This window comes from Melanotaenia boesemani, chromosome 6 (genome assembly GCF_017639745.1).
Source record: "Melanotaenia boesemani isolate fMelBoe1 chromosome 6, fMelBoe1.pri, whole genome shotgun sequence".
Taxonomy (NCBI): domain Eukaryota; kingdom Metazoa; phylum Chordata; class Actinopteri; order Atheriniformes; family Melanotaeniidae; genus Melanotaenia; species Melanotaenia boesemani.
The window spans coordinates 12,325,391-12,346,187 of NC_055687.1; the positions used below are offsets into that span (position 1 = coordinate 12,325,391).

Genomic DNA, 20,797 nt, shown 5'->3' on the forward strand with positions numbered 1-20,797 from the left:
TCACCTCATTACAGTGCTAGAGTACCGTGAAGTGTCTCCAATAGTGAGCAGCAGGACTGTTCATCAGAGGTGACGTAAAAGTGGGAGCAAGGGATTGGGAGACGGATGGAGCTGTGATCCAAACACACACTGCACCTCCACAACAAGCCCAAGGAACAGATTTATCTGCAGAAAGTCAACAACAGCACTCGCTGTACACAGGCACCATGAATAATTAGCACTATAGACACAGCGAGCAGAAATACGCTCAGACTCCAAACAGCTCTGTGATGCAAAGGAGCGCCAGAATAAATGGGTGGTTTTGTGGACTGACTTGCTGTCAACACGCTTCAGGGGATTTGTACTGAAAAAGAAAAAAAATAATAAAAATATCATGTTTGGAGGGTTGCATTCTCTTTGAAAGTTGTAAAAATAAAGTTGTGTGTGTTCTCTTGTGAATAGTCTAGACAAGTGAGCCCGCTGTGACAGCAGGGAGACATCATAATGCTCTGCGGCTACATAAAACACAAAAAACAAAATATAAAGAATAAAAAAGCCAAAATCTTTATTATTGATTCAATATGAAAAAGGTTCATAAACCCCAAACAATACAAATCCCTTGCAAGGAGCAAAGATAAACACTGTTAGCAGCTTCTTTATGAACATGTTAAGCATTGTTGTCCAGAGAAATAAGTTATCATGGCAGTAAATAAGCAAATCTCATGCTGCAGGTGTTTAGCTGGAGCCACAAGATGTGTTTTGTGTTTGTTTGTGCTGATTTTTAAATGTAGAGCTCAAGGTTATTTCTAATCATATTTATGGATGGATGATTCGGCTCTTTGTCTGTGTAGAATTTAAAAAGTTAAAATATGTCACTTAAACAGTAGTAATTAGTGCTTTTGTTTGGGACTATTTTCAGTAGATTTCAGTAGACATATTTGGCATTCAGATGCATTTACAGCAGGATCAGACCAATTTCAAAATGTTTTAAACTTTGTGGCAAAGCTTTTTGGATCACTTCACCTTTACATACACATTTGACAATAAAAGAAAAATAGAATATCATCAGCTTTGTACATAAGAAAGAGCTCCAGTTTAAAAAATATAATTATGAATCAATAAATACATAATCTGTAAAAGTAGTAATAACATGCTTTTGACCCCGTAAATTCTTCCACTGCTTTTTTTTAAGCAGAAAGCGTAGCAGCTCAAGTCTTTGTGCTGACCTCCTTCATACACCACTGTGATTATTTTTCAAGTCATTTAAGTTACATAAAAGCATTTAATTAATAAGCGCCCATCCATTTGTGGGATCCCCCCATAGTAAGCTGAGCGTTATTTCCAAGCAGCACTGAGGCAAATCCTCTTAATTGAGAAGTGTCATAAGAGGCATCTGCGAACAGAAGCCACAAAATAAATCGCTTCAAGTGAATCAAGACCACTCCTACCACTAATTTCTTCCTTCATAACTGTCACCGTTCCCAGCCACTAGGTCCATCGTGTGTGTGGGGTCTCTTTTCACTTGCTGTCTGTTACTCTTGAATCAGGTGCTCACAGATATTCATGCAACTGCCTCGTGTGCAATTTATCAAAGGAATGTTGTTTAGCTCTGTTGATGAATGGATGATAGGCTACGAACTTGGTCCCAAACCATTGATCACTGAACTTTTTTGTGCAGGCTGTGGGCAAATTTTGATATATGACCAGCACTTCAGAAGTCAAAGCAGCGCAATATGTGTGGGCATGGTGTGTGTGCTTTTAGAAATGTTGACAAAGGAACATTTTGATTTCAGTAATTTAAGCACCATTTAGCTCAATTAGCTATGAAAAATTCAAGGACTGTCACTGCTTTTCAGGAAAATGGGGTTTTTTTCAGAAACTTTCAATTTTATCTCCCTGTGGCAGACATGTTTATTTCTTTTTTTTTTTGTAAAAAATAAAAATAATAATAAAAAATGACTAGGACTGACAAACCAGCGTATGACAGCTGTTTTTTTAGCAGAACCCTGTGCAGTCAGTCCTGCTTGTTGGAATATTGGATCAAGTTTGTCAGCTGTTTGTTTGTGACAGTGCATGCGGGACAGTTGTAGAGTGAAGCCTGCTGACATCTGTCATCATCTTGGTCTTCCTCTGTGGGCTTGTTGCTGAAAAGACACAACAAGGCCTTCATTGCCAACATGTCATGCAGAAAAGGAAGCAGAACCTCTGTCACACTGAGCTACTTTACTAGATTGTTTCAGTTCTGCAAAACCTAAAGACTGAGTGCATTTTTTTGGCATTGAAATGACTGTCAATTCAAGAAAAGAAAAACATCTATTTAAAAGATGATGTCAAGTAACCTTGGAGACAAAACACACAATAGACTTTGCTCTGGAGACACTGCAGATGGAGAAACGCTTATAACACACAACACAACACACCGGAAGCACCACACAGCAGCTACACACCTGAGAGAGCCCTATGCTAGAAATCAGTATTATCAATAAACATATGGCATCTGTTGGCTCCAATTTCAGTGCATCATGCTGTGTCTCACTCACCTGCTGTGGGTGGGTGAAGTGGGCAGGATGCCCATGGCCACGGGGATGAACATGACCATGCCTGTGTGCGTTGACATGCATGTGAACATTTCCTGGAAGGTGATGATGATTGGTTGGCATCGTGGTGGGATGGCGAGGCCTCTGTTGTGCTTGTAGGTGTTGCTGAGCTGCTGGTATGTGACGTTTGTGCATCTGTGGGCCTCTAGCTGGGGATTTGTGCTGGTTTCGATCCTTGGGGAGGGCTTGAAACTGTGCTAGGGGGATAACAGGGGGGGGAGTTGGCGGGCGCTGAGCTCCTGCATCTGGAGCTTGAGCTTGTTGTGGACGAGGATGATGAAGGGCGGCCTGAGTCTGTTGTCTCCGATTTTGAAATACTTGAGCCCTCTCAGTGTGGGCTCTAAGCGCAGCCTGTGTTAGGTTACTGGAATTAGGCTGGGCAGAAGGATGTGATGGAGCAGTGGCCCCTAGATGAGGCTGACTGGCACCATCCATGGCAGGCTGTGTGTGTGTGCCCAGGCCTTGTGGTTTGTGTACTGGTGCTGCTATTTGCTGCTGAGCCATATGCGCCTGCTGAAGATGATTAGGATCAGCCAAAGCTCTTGTATCTGCACCCTGTAGTGCAGCTAGTCCATGTTGTGCTGTGGGTCTTTGTGGCACAACAGAGTGACCTGCAGAGGCCTGCTGGCTAATGATAGGCAGTGCCTGGGGGTTATTGCTGCGAGTTGTTTCCTGCCTGAGGGCATTCTGGCTACCTCTGATGTCTTGCTGAGCACTTTCCCTTTGTGTATGTGGGCTTCTCTGTGTGTGGTGTAAGGGCTCAGTCTGTGTAGCCGTAGTAGCACTGAGACGTCGAGGTGCAGTTGAATGGCTCCATGTGTCTCCATCCGTCGATGGTGGATCAAATCTGGGTGGTGTTCTCCTGCGAGAAGCAGTTTGACTCTGAGGCTGAGATGTGTTTGGTGTTCTTGCCTCTCGTGAAGGGGGACGGACAGTGTGGTCTGAGGTATAGTGTATGGTGTCAGAGGTGAATTCAGATGCTGTCTGTGTTCTCTGAAGGGTACCGCTAGGGTATGTTGGCGTCCCTCTGAGGAGATCCCAAGGCATCTGCCTACGAGCGGAGCTTGGAGTGGACTCATGTCTCCTTGAGTTCCTATCAGCCCTCCTACGAGGCTCTGGGTCTTGCTGGTATGTCTGCGTGTTGGCATTTCTCTGAGAAGTGACGTTATTGTTAAAGTGCGTATATCCTGTTGGGATAAGTCCTGGCTGACTTTGATCATTTGTGCTGACAAGATTATTCAGCTGAGGGACATTTGGATAGGACTGACCGCTTTGCATTGTGGGGTTTGAATGTGTCGGGTTGTGTTGCATTTGTAAAGCGATATTATTGGCTGGATTAGTAATCGGAAATGAGCGGTCTTGCTGAGCCTGTTGGTCACTCGTTGAAAATGAATTAAGATTAACATGAATGGTGGGCATTTGTGGATTGTTGTTTGACTGTGTAGTGCGTGGCAGCGTGTTAAGGCTGACTTGAACCGCTGGTGGATGGGTGCCGCCCTGACCAGTGCCGGTCTGTATGAGAATGTTAGGATTTTGCTGCTGCTCTGTGTTTAAGAGTGTGTTTGCATTCTGAGCGTCAGTGTGCGTAAAAGCTGGGTTGTCGAAGCCATTGTGCGGATATGAATTAGTGTTCTGAATAGCATTGTTTGGGAGTCTATTTGTATGAGTTTGGCCATTGTGTTGGTGTGTGCTGGAGTTACGCAGCTCATTCAGTGGCTGTGTGTGAGAGTTGTTTTCACGCTGGGTTCTGTATAAGCGGTCTGGGCTATGTGTATGGAGGGGCGGTTGAGGACCTTGGTCCAAATCCCTTCCACCGTTAAGTTGTGGATTCTGAGGCTTGATGGGAGGAAGTGAAAAATGAGGGTATGGGAGAGGGAGCAAAAGAAAGATGGAAGGATGTGGGTTATTTTGTGAAAAGACCTTCATAGCCATCATAAGATAAATATAGAATCAATAATGAATTGTATAACCGTTATAGTAGCTTACTATAGGCCTTGGATTTGGATTTGTCTTCTGAACAACCACAGTATTCCTTTGTCTTTGCTGTGCTGGAAAAATAATGATAAAATGGTATCTTATTGCAAGAAAACATTCCTATGCTATTTTGTAAAATTAGAAATAGACAGAGAAATCATAAAAAGATCAGTTTAAGTGGGTTTTTTTCAGAAAGACAGAATTATTTCATTTTTTTTAAAGTGCACAGGCACAATGTCAGTGTTAACACAAGCTTACTTCTTCTCCTTCGCACAAGAAAAACAAGGAACACGATGAGAAGCACAATGATTATGATGGCCAGAAAACAGCCAACCACGATCCCTGCAACTTCCCCTCCATTGAGACATATATCTGAAATAGAAAGAATGGTGTCATAGAGGAGAGAATTAATAAAGATAATGAGTCTGGAGCTCAGACAGACAAGAGGAAGGTAAGAAAAAGAAGATAAAGGAGAGGAGGGTAAGATTCTAAAAAAAAAAAAAAAAAAAAAAAGGATGATTAAGTAATTGTAGAGAGAAAGCGACGGGGGAAAAGAAATGAAAATAAAGGGAGAATGGGTCACTGAATGACTTTGACCACATTCTCATCAGATCAATCTCTCAGGACACTTTCTGTCCCTCTGCTGTCCTGAAGACAGATACAGCAACAGATTCTAAAACCAACTGCCATCATTATCAGTCACAGAGGGGTCAGTTTTCACCATAACTCACCTACGATGGCCAAGTCAGTAGACTGCTGCGATGTGCCTCCAGTGATGCTGTTTCTAGCCGTGCACACGTACTGGCCGCTCTGTTTGGTTGAGGAAGTCTGAAGGCTGAGCACCCCACTGTCCGGCTGGCCAGATGTGACTGGCTGTCCGTTATATTGCCATGAGAAGAGTGCAGGGGGCTGCGAGTTAGATGTACAGGTGAGCGTTACCGTCTGTCCCACCAACACGTTCCCATACCCCACACAGTTTTTTGGGCTGTTGATAGTCGCCACAGGGGTGTCAGGTCCATCTGGTTCATTGATGATTAGAGGACATTTGTTAGCAACAAACACAGGATTCACAGCAATGAGAATAAAAAAATAGCAGTGTAATAGGCAAATTACATGTAATGCTAAAAGGGGTATTATTGTGCTAGAGGTTTTGCGCTTAAGATACCTCATCAGGCTTAATCACTGTGGTTAACCCTGTTTGATCTTAATCAGCTAATGAGAGAGCCATGCACTTTCTATTTTGCTTTAAAATTTAACGATTGCAATGACTGCTCTTACAACACCTGCTAGATCAACATGTCTCAAGAATTAATTAGCAGTGGGTTAGTGGGCTAATCTGAGGTATTTAGGGGATGTTTTGCATTTACAATCCTGAACAATGGCTGAATAAAGACATTTAGACACTCTGGTGTTATAATTTATTCAGGTTTTATAAGTTATAGAAGCTCATCTGTGCTTAACTGAATTCACCAGACATAATGCACAAGGCATACACCTGTTAGTAAAGTCTTACAATGGTTGTACTGTGTGTTGTGAAAGGTTAAGAGAATGGTCCATACACCAGCAAACTGAGTTATGAAGGACAAAGAATCATCAAATAAAAAATGCAATCTTAAAATGTCACTTAAGATCACAGAATTAAGGAATTACAGAGAGAAAATTTTATACGAAAAAATGAGAAAAATCAAGAGATGAATCACCAGTAAAAATAATCCTTAGCTGCACATCAAATTTTGCAAGTTTTAATCAGACAGCAGGACTGCATGATATCACTTTGATGATGGTATGACAGATTTACTCTGCAACCAGTTATAATGATGGAGAATCCATATTAATATGGCCTACATTTACTTAAGCACCGACATTTTTATCTGGTGCTTTGAATTTGGTCAAAGAAGCTCATTTTTCATCTAAAAGCACTGTGATGTTCTGGATAAATACAGTAGTGTGGGATACTGCTGCGCGAGGGCCATATCAGAATTAATGATGTGATCAGGACTAAGGCAGAAGCTGCTTTGTAAGTTCGAGGAAGAGTGTCTTCTGCAAGCCGAGTGCAATTCAGTGCACTGTGTGCAATGCAATGTGGATGGGAAGATAAGCTACTGCTATTTGCAGTGCTTACAGCAGATTAGCTGTCTCTTGTCTTGGTCAGTGTAAACTCACAGTAGACAGTCAGGTTCTTTGTAGCAGTTTGGGCACTGACAGGGTTCCAGACCGTACATGTGTACACCCCAGCATCACCCCGCAAGGCTGGGTTCATGACCAGAGAGCCACCTGAGATGGTGATCCTGGAGTCAGCAGTGATGGCTGAACCTCCTTTGCCCCACTGGACTGTAATCTCTGTCCCAGCAGTCCATGTACAACTCAGAGACACATTTCCATTCTCCAGTGCCACTGAAGGAACAAACAGACTTATCCCATTTACTCCATCTAGCAAGAGAGAAAAAAAAAGATTTTACCTCAAAGCTCTGACAACAGAATCACAGAGAAAATGTTTCTCAAGTAACTACAGCAGCAGAAAAGGACCCTGAGAGTTTGTGAGAAAGGACACTTCACAAGTTGGAGTGACAGAACAATAGAGAGCAGTTTGATGTTTCTGTTGAGGATAATTTGTTGTAATCAAAGCAAAAGAGAGCAGAGAAGGGACAGTGTTCAGATAGAAGCACAGATGGTGAATAAGAGGGCAGACGGTGTGAGCGGTAGCTGAGATGCCTCTTGGCGAGCGGCCTAAGTTAAATAATTGGACAGAGAGCAGAGGGGGCGTATGGATGGAGGAGGGAGCAGTGACTAAGAGCGATTTGCAGCAGCAACAGCAAACAAACAAAAACATTAGAGCTACTACTAAATACCTCTAATTACTTGTGTTTTTGCAAAGCATCTGCTTCCCTGTGACTCAGCAGCACGGTTTCATATTTTAGGATTGAAGCAGGCTCTCATTTCGAGAATAAGCTGGAAGTTTAGAGTTGTGCTCAAGGACTCGTCTGTCCCATTATGTGAACCAGCAGTCGTGAGCTTAGAAAATGTAATGTTAAGGCAATAGACTAGTGCTTCAAACAATTCGGTCACCCTACCACCCCATTAGCGCTAGGGGTAGGAAGGATAAGGAAAACTGTGCGTCATCTCTCCAGCGTGGGCTGATTACTGAAAATAAAGAAACACTCAGCTGTTCCGGCTCCATTACAGTACTGAATATAAATGAATGCAAATACAGAATGTGTTGTTTCTAACTGCAGTAGCCTATTTAGACGATATCAAACATCTAAGACCGTGAGTGCTGCATATCAAATGAGTTTTAATTAGCATAAAGCCCTGAGCCACTTGCTTCATCCCCTCCTCCTTTTTCATTAATTTTACCTCGCCTTCTATGGGTCACTAATTTCATTATACCTCCCAGGCTAATTTTGTTACTCCCCAAATCCTCCCTCTTCTCTCCTCACTCCCTTATGTTCCTCCTTAACATTATCACTTCACTTAGAACTTCCCTGTCTCACGCACTTCGCCACCACTCCCACCTTCCCTCCAGTCCTCTCCCACTGTTCAGGCACTCTTCTTTGTCTCTTACCAAACACTCTCAGCTGTACTGATCTGGAGTTAGGGGAGAGGCCTGTGGTAGCAAAGGGGATCACCACCACTGTGTAGTTCCCCGCATCTCGGAGCTGGGCACTGCTGATCTGAAGCTGGTTGGCAGTGATGGTGACTCTACCCTGGAACTGGGCCACTGGGTTTATTGTGGCTGTTCCACCAGTCCACAAACCAAGAGTGACTCCTCCCTGGTATCTCCATGTCATGGACAGAATATTAGACACAGTCTGCACTGTGAACACTATTCCAGAGCCAGTTTGAATCAGGACCGGGTCTGTCTGGAACTGGATCTGCACCTGGTCCTGTGCCAGTACACTGGCAAAGAGAAGAACTAAATGGAAAATAAAAAGATTCTTTGTTTGAAATGTGCATCATGTTCATTTGAAGCAGGTCAAACACAAAAAAAACTCACCAGCTGGTGGTGCAACATAAAAAAAATAAATAAAAAGTGGTCACCATAGTGGTAACAGACATTATACCATGTAAAAAAGAGAAATCTATCAAACAGTTGTTAAATTATCCATCCCTAGAGCTATCATATGCTAAATTTAAGCCAGCTCACAAACAGTTTAACATGATTCAAAATGATTATTCAAGAAAAAAAAAGCTGAAAATTTATTCAAAACTTCAAATGTAAATTAAAATATTCACAATTTCTAGAAAAGAACCAAATGTAGAACTAGTAAAAACATATAGCAATATATATATATATATATATATGTGTGACCGAAAGAATGAGATCGCGAATACAAGCGGCCGAAATGAGTTTCCTCCGCAGGGTGGCCGGGCTCTCCCTTAGAGATAGGGTGAGAAGCTCGGTGATCGGGGAGGGGCTCAGAGTAGAGCTGCTGCTCCTCCCCATCGAGAGGAGCCAGGTGAGGTGGCTTGGGCATCTGGTTAGGATGCCTCCTGGACGCCTCCCTGGTGAGGTGTTCCGGGCACGTCCCACCGGAAAGAGGCCCCGGGGATAACCCAGGACACGCTGGACGAACTACATCTCTCGGCTGGCCTGGGAACGCCTCGGGATCCCTCCGGATGAGCTGGCGAATGTGGCCGGGGAGAGGGAAGTCTGGGTTTCCCTGCTTAGGCAGCTGCCCCCGCGACCCGACTCCGGATAGGCGGAAGAAAATGGATGGATGGATGGATGGAGATATACATATATATATATATATATATATATATATATATATATATATATATATATATATATATATATATATATATATATATATATATATATATATATATATATATATCTCATCTAGTCGCATCAAAGATTGCCAACACAATCATAATTAAAGAGGTGTCTTCCCTTCATTTTAGTTACTCATAAAGAAGTACTCTTACATTAATGCTTTTACTTAAATAAGTGCTTCCTCCATCACTGCAAAGAAGAAAATCTGTAGATACAAAGACTGGACTCAGGAGGTAAAAACCCATTAGTAAAGGTACACATTCTTACTTTCCTCATAGATGTCACTGCATGTTTTTCAGATTGCAAGTGATCCACAGTTAAACTTCTAATTTGTGTTTTGTTAGTCCAACTTAAAGTAAGCTTTGTCATGATTATATTTTCTGTCTTCCTTTGGAAAAAAAATTCTAGGTATCTATGCTGTGAAAGCTGCATTGATTTTATGCATTCAGCCGTTAAAGTGTTGCATGCTCTTGCTTATTTGTAGTCTGCACAGTAAGTAAAGTGAAGAAGAAAATCTGTTTTGTGTTAAGATGTTTGTGTTGGTATTAAAGGTCAAGGCTGAAAAAGACCACCTGAATCTGTGATGCCTTTTCACCAGCGCGTAAAGCAAATATGTACGACTGCTCTGCCCAAGAAGTTACAGTGAATCAACATCAGTATGGTCCTGATCAGTCTCACTGGATTGACCTTCACAGGAGAGCAGAAGAAAATGACCACAGAGAATGGATTCAAAATGTTTAAGGCTATAAAAGTGTTTTTATTTTTGCCTTTAGGTGCCTTTTGATTTGGGTAAAGAGTCAGAAGTAAGAAAAACTATGAGTGACACAGCAGAGTCATGATGCTTTCATGTGCTGTTGGATTATTTTTATAGAGGCCAGAAAGAGCAAACACCAAATTTGTTGTACTTGAGGCATTATTAACAGTCAGATATTAGTAACAGTTGACTTGTAACTACATAGCTAAATATATTATCTAAATGTAGATATTTATCTGAAATAAAAAGTGTACAGGGGCCAAGATTAGGCTACAAAACTGTAAAGAACAAAAATGAACTGACAGCAGGAATTTATTTAACTTTCTTTTAGTGAATTTTAGGTTTCTGAAGGTTAATCTAGTGGAAGCATGTTTATTCTGATGATTCATGCCTTCAGTTTGAACCAAACTCATGTGTTTATAAGAGGTATTATGAGTGATTCATCCATCTATATGCATGAGAGACACCTCAGACATTTAGAACCAAAAAAAGCACGAAATGCCTTCATGGACACTGGAGGTGGAATCACTGTTGTTTATTATCTTAACTTTAGTGAAATGATTATTTAATAATTTGAAACTGTTGATGATTATTACTTCAATTATTATCTTTCATGCATGAACACCAGCCCTTAGTTAATGAACAAATTAAAATTTAATTTACATTCCTGGAGCTCATCTCACTGCAGCAGCAAAAACACTTAAAGATGTATTCATTCTGCATCTTTAAATTGCTGAATTATGTGTCATTTTGGTTGTGGGATTTTATAGACATTTTAGTTTTGGTTATTTTGCATCTCCTTGTTGTTGCTTTTTGTCACCAATTGATACGTTTGTGTTCAAAAATAAAAGAAAAGAAAATGTAAAAGAAAAAAATATATATTATATATATATATATATACACACACACACATACACATACACATATATATATATATATATATATATATATATATATATATATATATATATATTCTCTCCTGGTCAATTTGTATCATACAAAATGTTTTTTTTTGTCCAATTTTAGGTCTTTTGGTCTCAGCTTTTGTTAACATTTTGTCTCTTTGTGGTCATTACAGTATGTTTCAGTTACTTCTTTGCATCTAATTTTACTTTTGATATTTATATTGTTTCATATGCTTATATTATATTTACCATGGGCAAAATGATTCATTTTGGCTCTTGAGTCATATGTGACTGTAGTGATGCTTTATGGTAAGTTTGAATTTTAATTTAGCAGTCTGAAGTTCAGACCTTAATAATTGTTCAGACACTGAACAATTATTAAAGTAATAGGGACGTTTAACAATAAAAACCGTAATTCAATTGTTATTCTGCGTCACATGCTGAAACAGATATGTTGGAGTCTGTAGGAAGGCCCTGAAGGCAGCACACCACCCTGCCGTCTCCTCAGACGGGAATGCAGCACCACAGGTTTCAGGGCTCAAACGCAATTGTTTTATTTACGTGCCTGGAATATTACAGCGATACTTCCCTGCCCTGTTTATCTTTTTTTTCCCACCCCAACAGTACTGACTCTGCTGATACTCCTCAGAGACGTGTGTAAGCTGTTTGAATGATGCGGTGGGAAGAAGAGAAGAAAATGTCAAGAGTAAACGGTTTTACCTGTCAGGGACAGGCTGACGAGGAGAAAAGGTCTTTTCATGTCTTCAGTCAGGCCGGTCTGCAAAGAGATTACTCACTTTAATATAAAAACATATATGTAGTTTTAGACAAGAGGTTTAGCCATTGTAACACATTGTATTAGTTTATTTAGTCTTTATAGACTAAGGCAGATTAGCATGCTAGCTTGCAAGATAGCCTGATCAGTTTACGGCCATCCCCAACATAAACACTATCTTTAAAGGTAATATAAGCTGTTAGATATATTAATCTTACCAAAACAACTCCCTCCTTCTCTCAGATTCATTTTGTGCTGTGACAAGGCTCCGTATGGTTGTCGCTACCTCCTGTTCCTGTACTACCTGTCAACAACACACCTGTTCTCTTAAAGAGCCCGCACACACTTAGTTGATGGACAGTAGAGAAGTAAATTTAGTATTCATGTAGAAACTATGCTGTTTTAGGATAATTTAATAATTGTATTTAGTAAAAGAAGAAGATATAAGCCCTATCCTCTTTATACATTAATTTGTAAGTTGGTTCCTTGCTTGCAGAGTTTCTTAGCAACTGTGATTAGATGAAGCAGTAAATACATGGTGTCAACATCTGTACATTTTCAACTCTGTGATTAACTTACTTGTGCAATGATATGCTAATGTGAACCAAAACCTGACACTCATTAATTTGGCATATGGAAACAGAATAATCCACATACCGAATGCTGATATGAAGACCAAAAGTGTGGATAGGTTTCAGCTGTTGTATTAGTGCCACCCACTGGATAATTCCAGCTAACAGCACTTCTTTGTTGACAGTGAACTCTGTGGGATCCACAGCTGTGATTTTCATGATTATTTGCAAATCCTCTGCTAGCACAAATGGATTTATAATCAGTTTTAAATCACTCATATCTGAGCCCCAGGACATGCCTCCTGAAGTGAGAAACTGCAGTGCTAACCTCTGATTAAGTGATGCCATTATGCTCCAATGCTATCAGAACGTAAAATGCATGTGTAGCTTATAAAACTATCTCATCTCAAGGTAGTTTTAGTAGCTGTTCCATTGTTTGATCATGTTATTTCTTGCCAGCAGCTGAGGTTCAAATTTAATTTAATATGAAGTTAGTTTCGGTATGACTCCACAAATTTCCCAGGGAATAAAATTGTTGGTATTCCCCTTTACGTGCTTGAAGATGTTTCTCAATTGCAGGCGAGGGACAATTATTGGAAGAAATAAGAATAGAGAAAATCATGCGTTGTATTATATCCTCTTTGCAAACCAAAGCCGAGACAATGTTCTGTGTCTGCAGGGCAAATAGTGTTTGTATTGGATAAAAAGCCTGAAGCACAAAGCCCATTTCATGAGCCTGCATTTTTCCTTTAGAAGAATACCAATGTGTTTTATCTCTGTTTACAAAAAGTACAACAACAGCTGTGTGAAAGTCCAGAAATGAACATGTTGCATTGTTGAGGGAGCATATGCTTGGGAGCAGAGTCTGGACATGGGCCAGGGCAAGGAGGAGGTCGGGTCAGAATAGGAGGAGTGATTTTTACAATAGAAAAGTTCACTTATTAACAGCACAAAGCAGAAAGTATTGTAAGTTCAGGAAGGGTGGGAGGGGGGACAGGGGGAGGAAACTACTTGAAAACAAGGTGACGCCTACATGGAACACACACAGACACTATCTAAAGCAAGACCCAACTTCTCCTCTTCTGTAACAGCCCAAACAAACAAGTGGAAGCTCCACATTTATTTATCTTTACTCAAGTTTGAATTTAATCATTTCTAATATTGTAATGGAATTGCTTTGGAATCATAACTTCATTTAGGGCCATAACTTTACTTGCAGATTGAAGTGTGCCGGACTTTAAAACGTGAGAACGGGGAACACAGTGTGGAGAATTCTGACTCTTCTGTACTGTTTGACACAACTGTGCACAGGTAGGTGATTTTAACTTTAGCTGGTTTTGATTTGGAAAAGTTCAAGGGGAATAACACCACAAATTCCAGGGTAGATTGAATGTATGCAGGATGTGTTCCTGTGCTATTGTCAGTATTTTCTCTGTGTGTTTTGTTCTACCTGCTGTGCTTGAGTGGGTTAATCTTTTTTAGCTGCAGACTCGTCAATGTTTTTGTTCCAACTTCTGATTTTAGTGCGGTCGGCGGTGCCAATCCCGTTGTTCTTTGGATATTTCACAAATAAATTAAAGGAGAAAAAGGGATGAGCTGAACTTTTAGATTACATTTTTAATAGTGGTACACGCTGCTTTGATTGGTTTTTGCTCTCATTTTCATTTTTGTATTTTCTCCTGAGGTGTTATTATTCTTGCTGCTCTGGCACCCCTGCTGTATAAGTACAGAGGAGAGGGTGAGCTGCTGCTGAGGTCATAGACAAATTCTTCTTTCTCTGCTTTCTTTCTACATCAGCAGGTGTTATGGATCTGCAGTATTTCCTGTGCTGGAGAGTTGCTCCACTCTTTCTCTTGAGTAAGCCTTTTCTTGTTGTTGTAACCAGTATCCTGATAACTTGTTGTAAAATAACAACAAAAAAATGTGTTAACCCAAAGATAGAAAATATTTTCTGGCATTCATGCAGTTTTTTTTTCATTTTCTTGTCTGCATTTAAGATGAAATATGCTTTCATTTTCTCATAACAGAACTCAGCCTTCAGATATTGCACAATTACTACACACAAAATACTTCTGGTGAACGACCTCTTTGCTAACCACACTTGCATTATTTACACTTCCTCCACAGTTTGCCGATCAAGTCGAGACGCATGATTTATAGCTCTTGCATTAAAAGCACACAGGCTTACCAAGCTTTGACAGAGACTTTAGGATATTGATGGGGCTTGATGGATATCACATTAGGCATGGCTGTCGTGCATTATAAATCATCACTTGACATTATTTGATAGAAAGTAGCTATATTCTGTATGTTCATACACATAGGAAGTGAGGAGATTCCCACATTATACCATAGTTTGCCTTATGGGTTTCCCATTCTGTGCATTTTCTCTGTCCTAGTGCCATGTGGGCTACTGTGTATGTCAGTGCACATCATCAATGAGCAGCCTGTGCATGTAATCCCCGGATCCAGCTTGGTTCTGAAAGCCCGGATTGAGCTGGGACCCCTGGAAGAGATCTCCATGGTAACCTGGGAACGGGAGCCTGAAACTGGAATTGATTCGGTGAGAGTGACACTGGCCACGTGCCCTGGCAGAAGCCTGAAGTGTGCTGGTACAAGGCCAAACGTCCGTATGAACATGGAGCAGCAGGAGACGACACTTCAGATTAATGGATACAGCAGAGCGGACGCCGGTGTGTACGCCGTGACTGTGACAGATCACACGGGAGCTGAGACTACTGCACACTGCATCGTCAGGGAATACGGTACATTACAGCATAGGAGATAAGTCATTATAAATTATTTGAAGAGTTATATCACCATCCTATAATATAATATTGAATAGCTATACAATGTGTTTTTCAAAAAAAACTACCCATATTTGAAGGTTATAGCTTTGGGGTTTTTATAATTATATCATTTAGATATATCAAGAACTATTTAATAAACAGTCTCACCACCAAAACTGAAAAACAGTGCTGAAAACAACATTCCCTATCGAATTCCTTTAGTGTTTCAATTTATGTGGCAAGGCAACCTCAGGGGTTCTGTGAATCTGGGATTTCAGAATTTTATAAACTGTACAATATGTTACTTCCAACAATAAGCCTATTAAAAAATCTAAATTGATTAAGCATCAGTTGCAGCCCTGCTTGCTTTAACAGTTTTAATAGGAGGAGTCAGTAAATGTAGGGTCTCTTAGAAGCCTAGAGTCAGTTTTAAAAAGGGAAATATGACACAGATGTACACCTATCAGCCATAACATAACAACCATCTACATAATATTAAGTAGATCCTCCTCATATGACCAAAAAATGCTCCAAACAGTTTGATGTGGATAACTCTAAGGATGTCATGGAAAACATATACTGAGGTGTTAGCAATGGACCCTTTCGGCCCTCTGGGTTGTGGGGTCTTTGTAAACCAGGCTTGCTGCACACAGATGGATGCCAGGCAAACACCTCAGACTCTTTGTTGTGTTCTTTAAGCCCTTCCAGAGTAGTATTTGCCTGACCTGTGCTGTCCTGCTGGAGGAGGCTGCTACCATAGTAAAGTACTTTTATAATACAATGGTTGTGGGTGGTGTGCAAAAGGTGGTGTCACAGTAACGTCCACATGAATGTCAGGATGCAGCTTCTACCAGCACAACATTGCATTAGAACAATGGAATGCAATGTCACTTCACCAGTTTGTGGTTTTAATGTTGTGGCTAATGGATTTATGTAATCATTTCTTACATGAATGTTCAAAATGTCGCAAGGGTGGTTTATGAAAAAAACAATCTCTGTCTGCGCATGTGTTATTCTGAATAATGGCATAAAAGTGGAAGTGTGTTAAATACTCCTCTGCTGATATGGTATGCCTGCTCTAGACGTTACCAAGAGTATAATGAATATGCTTTAATCTCACTCCAGCACACATTGTTTTCCTCTGAAGGTGATGTCTAATTTAATAATTTAACACTTAAAATTAAATTTACCTAAAGGCTTTGCTCTCCCTGCCTTCCTTTTTGTTTCTGTCCCTCTGGACGACTTTAGTCTCGTTCTAGGCATTATAGTTTTCTGCTTCTTCTCAGATCTGTTGGCTGTAACGGTGTCAATTCATCAGCTCTTCTCTTATTACTGCTCTCTCTGCTTCCAGGGTTTTCCATCATCCTCTTCTCCAACGTTAAACCTCAATCTCTGATCTCATTATTGTCTCTGAAACCGAGCCAGTTTCTTCTGACAGCATTAAATGTCTCTCATGACTCTTTGTCTTGGGCCCTCTTGGACAAACGTGCACAATTATTCTTACTTTATAGCAGACAGATGCCCACAGCTAAGCACTTCACATTTCTTGTTTTGATCTAGCTCTCAGGTCTTACCTACATACTTCTTGTCAGATTTGACCACATCTCTGTCCATCTGTCTTTGCAGAGGCCGTTCATCATGTGTCTGTCAGCATTAACGTGTCTCACTCAGTGCTGGTTTGTGGCGAGGCTTGGGGGACAGACCCCAGCTTTAGCTGGCTCCACGAGAGAAATACCATCACTCAGACAGTGGGAAGAGTTTCCACAGATGGAACAACATTATTTGTGACCATGACTCCCATTTGTGGCCACTTCACCTGCATGGTTAGCAACAAGCTGGGCTACAGTTCTGCCACTTACACAGCAGGTACGAGCGAACTCAGTCAAAGCTTTATGTGTGCTTCTGTATGAAACATTAATAATATTCTAACTCTCTAAATACTGTTTGCTTTAGTTAAATAAGTTTATTTTATTAAGAGCTGCACCCATTTATACGTCTGTCTTAAGAAAGGAGGTGTAAACAAAAGCCTTATTTCTTGTGATAAAGCCAGCAGTGATTTCTATTTTGCCGCTGCCTTCAACTCTCTGGGTTACATTTTACCTCACCCTCAGGGCAAACTGTGAAATAGGTCCAAAACAAATGGAAGGCTATTTGTGCAGATGGCCACAAATGAGTATCTTTTTCATGCAACCTCTGTAAGATGCCACAATTGTGTCTTTTAGATATTTTAGATAGATTTGATTGGGACAGTAAAGAAATTCATGGTATTTTCCTAATATTAAACATGATAGTAATATGCTTAGTTTTTATGCCTTAACGTGGTCAGGCAGTTTAGGTACATAGACCTAAACACACAGGTTCATTTTAAAATCAAATAAAGTGTAAAAACATACAAACTGCAAAGAATAGAAGTTAAATAGAAACCGACAACAGAATACAAACAGTGGGGCACATATGATATAAACAGACAACAATAGGAAATAACATCACCACCACTGTCAGTGTAAATGTATGAGAAAATGAAAAGAAGTCATATGCTCCCAATTTTTGGTCATTCTAAGGACACAAGCAGCAGAATTCTGGATTAGCTACAGTTGTCTTACTGATAGTTTTTTTAGATGCAAGTTTATAAAAAAAAATGCTTTATCCATAGGTACATTTTTGTGTCCATGGATACACAAAAACAAATTTGTGGTCAAGAAAACTAACTCGTCATGTTGGCTTTGTGACTCTTAGGGCTCTGCATCCTCCCTGACTTTGCAGTGGGATTACAAGCGTCTTAGAGTACAGCTTCGGCTTCATTTGCTGCACCTGTGAAAGCTTGTTTAGAACATGCCCACCACAGTTTGCAGAGAGCTCACCAGTCTTACTGCTGCGCAACATGCTCCTGGTTGCACTTCTCTGTTAAGATTTTTACTATAGCTTAGTGTTTAATAATAAACCTGTTCAGTCTCCATTATTTGTTTCAGCTCAGTGAGCTGGGTCGTAACATGACCCACAGGCTCGGTGGTGGATGGTTGGTGGTTCATTTCATGTTCCTGCAGTTTTCACCATAAAAACAAGCTGAATACTACCTGAACAAGACCAAAAGGCAGTCAGAGAAATGTCAGAAACAAGCTGTGGAATACATCAGAGCACTAAGCAGCAACAAATAAGAACCAGATACTGATGCACAAATGACCTACAGCACAGTGTAAGATTTATGGAAAAACATACTGAATTTAACTTCATGCAAATGAGGTTGTTTTTAATGCATAATCAAAAGTTGCAGTAGGTTTATCTCCATTTTAGATTATGAAGTCATGGTAATGTTTAATAATATTAATTGAAAAAGTAAGCTGGAAGGTGGCTATACCTATTTGCATCTTATTTAAAGTCAGCTCATCTTTTTCTGTCATGTATATTCAGAAATGCTCATTCTTTCACAGCGAGCTATACGTCTATGTGAGCTTTGTTATGTGTATTGTATCTGCTTTGGTGTTTTACTGATAAAGGAATGTGATCAATAAATCACAACCAGCACTACTGCTGCTGCTACCACAGCTGCTAAACAGGTGAGACAAATGCACTTCTTTGTATCTGCCAAGAGGCATGATGATCCATAGACGGTCAGGGTGTTGTAGGATACCTCTTCTTATCTCATGTTGTTTCAAACAGCTGTGAGTGTGCAGACTTGTTGCAGTGGACATGTCTGCCCTTTCTGAAGCAACTATGTCATGGTTTTTGTTTTGTTTTGTTTTTTTTTCCTCATTTTCTTTTCTGTGGCTAACAGCACCTTGTGAGACTGATGGTAGAGGGACAACAGCAGTTGTAGTCTGTCTTGTCCTCCTGCTGCTGCTGTGTGGAGGAGTGCTGGCATTTCTTCTCTGGAGGTACAGTTAATGCACAAAGACACTGTGTCAGACGCAAATCTCATTTCAGGCTATGCTCTGATGATAACACCAACACTGTGAGAAAACACCACACTGGTAGTAGCTGTTATGAAAAGGACAAGAAAAAAAAACTGAGGGTACTGAGTGAAACAGCAAAACAGGGTGTCCTCCTACACGATATGCAACATGACAGGCCAGGCTGTGTCTGCTGACAAAACAATTGTCACTTTTGCTTGAGTCTGTTCAGTTTTTCACTGCTGTTTGATCTAAACTGAATGCTTCTTTTCAGGAGACAGAGGCACAGTAACAGGGGAGAAAGGCTGCACGAACATTTGGATGATGGCATCTAAAAACATGCCTAACCTGTTACTCAGAGGTCTCTGGGGAGAACAGGAAATGGACTGGACTACAAAGGAGGACCTTCCTGTCTTGCGAGCAGTATGACCTTACACTGTATCTCTGATAGATGCAAATATCCAGGAGTGGATATTTGGTATGAAGTAATAGCAGTGTCCTCACACTGCCTCCTGCTGGTTGTATTTTCTTTTTTTTTTAAGTCCTCATTTTGTAAGCTTGTATTAACTATGCATTTTATCAAAATATACAGAAATCCCTCTGAATAATGTGACAGATGCATACCCATTCAGCAATGTGTGAACAGATTTTGAAGGTCAATTTCCATTTGAAAGGTTTGCTATTTTTATTACATACATATCCAGATGGAGCTATGAGTTATCTTTTTTCTCATCTACTATAAATGTTAATGTTTAGTCCTTTGCCTTCATGCATATATTTTGCAGCTAACCAGCAAACTAAGGACTTGACCCTGAAAACTGGACTTGAAGTCAATGTGTGCTGAAGCAGCCGAGAAGCTATAAAAGTAACAAATCACAAAGTTTTTTTGCACAGGAATTTATGACTTTCTTTGAAGCAATGTCTACAATGAAAGATGATTTTCTAGAGAAGCTTCATTAGGAAAACAATCTTCATCAGTCTTTTAGTGAACAAAAATATCAATTCCTTTGTGAAAAAAGTAAGTAATCCCTTGATCTTAGAAGCGCTTCTTTTGCTTTAAACAGTAATAGCTTCTTGCAGGCATTTTGTATAATTATCCACTAGACTCTGCTGAGATTTTCTGCCATTTCTACAAGCAAAACTCTTTGAAATGTGTGAGGCTTTTTAATGCATGTCCTGCCTATTCTAAAATCCCCACATCCTCTAAGTGGGATTCGGATTAAGGCTTTGATTCACCATTATGTTTTATAACCTTCTGTTTTCATCTTTTTTTTTTTAAAGTAATTTCTTGGTGCTTATAGGCTACCCTGTTGAAAAATCCACTGCTCAACTTCCATTCTCAAATAGATGTTCTTGCATTGTCATATGGTGATCTATTACTTTAAGCTGTCCAGTCTCTGAAGCAGCAAAGCTAAATCGAAACAAGACATAACCACAAAGTTTCACAGCTGGTTCTCCTGGTGAGATGTCTTTTCAGTCAAACAAATCTTCTTTACTTGCCAAATGAACCCATCATTGATTGCTGTGTCAAAAATATCTGTAGTCACTGTTTCAAAAATGGGTCAGCATTTACTTGTTCAAATATATAGAAAATGTTAGCAGTTTCTATGATGTGGATTTAGATTTTTCTATGACTGTATGTGCAAAGGAAGACCATAATCTGGACATGTATTTTACATGAAATAGTTGGTTTCGTTTTAGAGATTAAATGCAAATAAACGTTTCATCATGGTAATGGAGTTTTCACTGTGAATTCAACTTGTGTGATTTGGTATTTATCTTCTAGGA

General features: G+C 40.2%; 2 protein-coding genes across 8 annotated transcripts; one reads left to right on the forward strand and one right to left on the reverse strand.

The window, feature by feature from the left end:
• Positions 1–520: 520 nt before the first annotated feature.
• Positions 521–12,610, reverse strand: si:dkeyp-97a10.3 (mediator of RNA polymerase II transcription subunit 15). Of its 4 annotated transcripts, XM_041988468.1 has the most exons (10): positions 12,419–12,610; positions 11,980–12,061; positions 11,707–11,764; positions 8,113–8,463; positions 6,714–6,980; positions 5,282–5,569; positions 4,809–4,922; positions 4,563–4,624; positions 2,520–4,412; positions 521–2,123 (listed from the first exon to the last, which is right to left on the reverse strand). In XM_041988468.1, the coding sequence occupies exons 3-10, from the start codon at positions 11,744–11,746 to the stop codon at positions 2,094–2,096; spliced, it is 3,045 nt and encodes a 1,014-aa protein (XP_041844402.1). In that variant the 5' UTR covers positions 11,747–11,764; positions 11,980–12,061; positions 12,419–12,610; the 3' UTR covers positions 521–2,093. The 4 variants fall into 4 exon arrangements, with proteins under 4 accessions (XP_041844402.1, XP_041844403.1, XP_041844400.1 ...); XM_041988469.1 differs by having other exon boundaries at positions 8,113–8,454; positions 11,980–12,610; XM_041988466.1 differs by having other exon boundaries at positions 11,980–12,610.
• On the forward strand, positions 11,459–20,744 carry si:dkeyp-97a10.2. 4 transcript variants are annotated; one of them, XM_041988473.1, is made up of 8 exons: positions 11,464–11,514; positions 11,611–11,736; positions 13,553–13,644; positions 14,131–14,190; positions 14,733–15,098; positions 16,749–16,988; positions 18,895–18,994; positions 19,284–20,744. In XM_041988473.1, the coding sequence occupies exons 4-8, from the start codon at positions 14,139–14,141 to the stop codon at positions 19,342–19,344; spliced, it is 819 nt and encodes a 272-aa protein (XP_041844407.1). In that variant the 5' UTR covers positions 11,464–11,514; positions 11,611–11,736; positions 13,553–13,644; positions 14,131–14,138; the 3' UTR covers positions 19,345–20,744. The 4 variants fall into 4 exon arrangements, with proteins under 4 accessions (XP_041844406.1, XP_041844407.1, XP_041844405.1 ...); XM_041988472.1 differs by having other exon boundaries at positions 11,459–11,643; XM_041988471.1 differs by lacking the exons at positions 11,464–11,514; positions 11,611–11,736 and having other exon boundaries at positions 13,389–13,644.
• Positions 20,745–20,797: the final 53 nt, after the last annotated feature.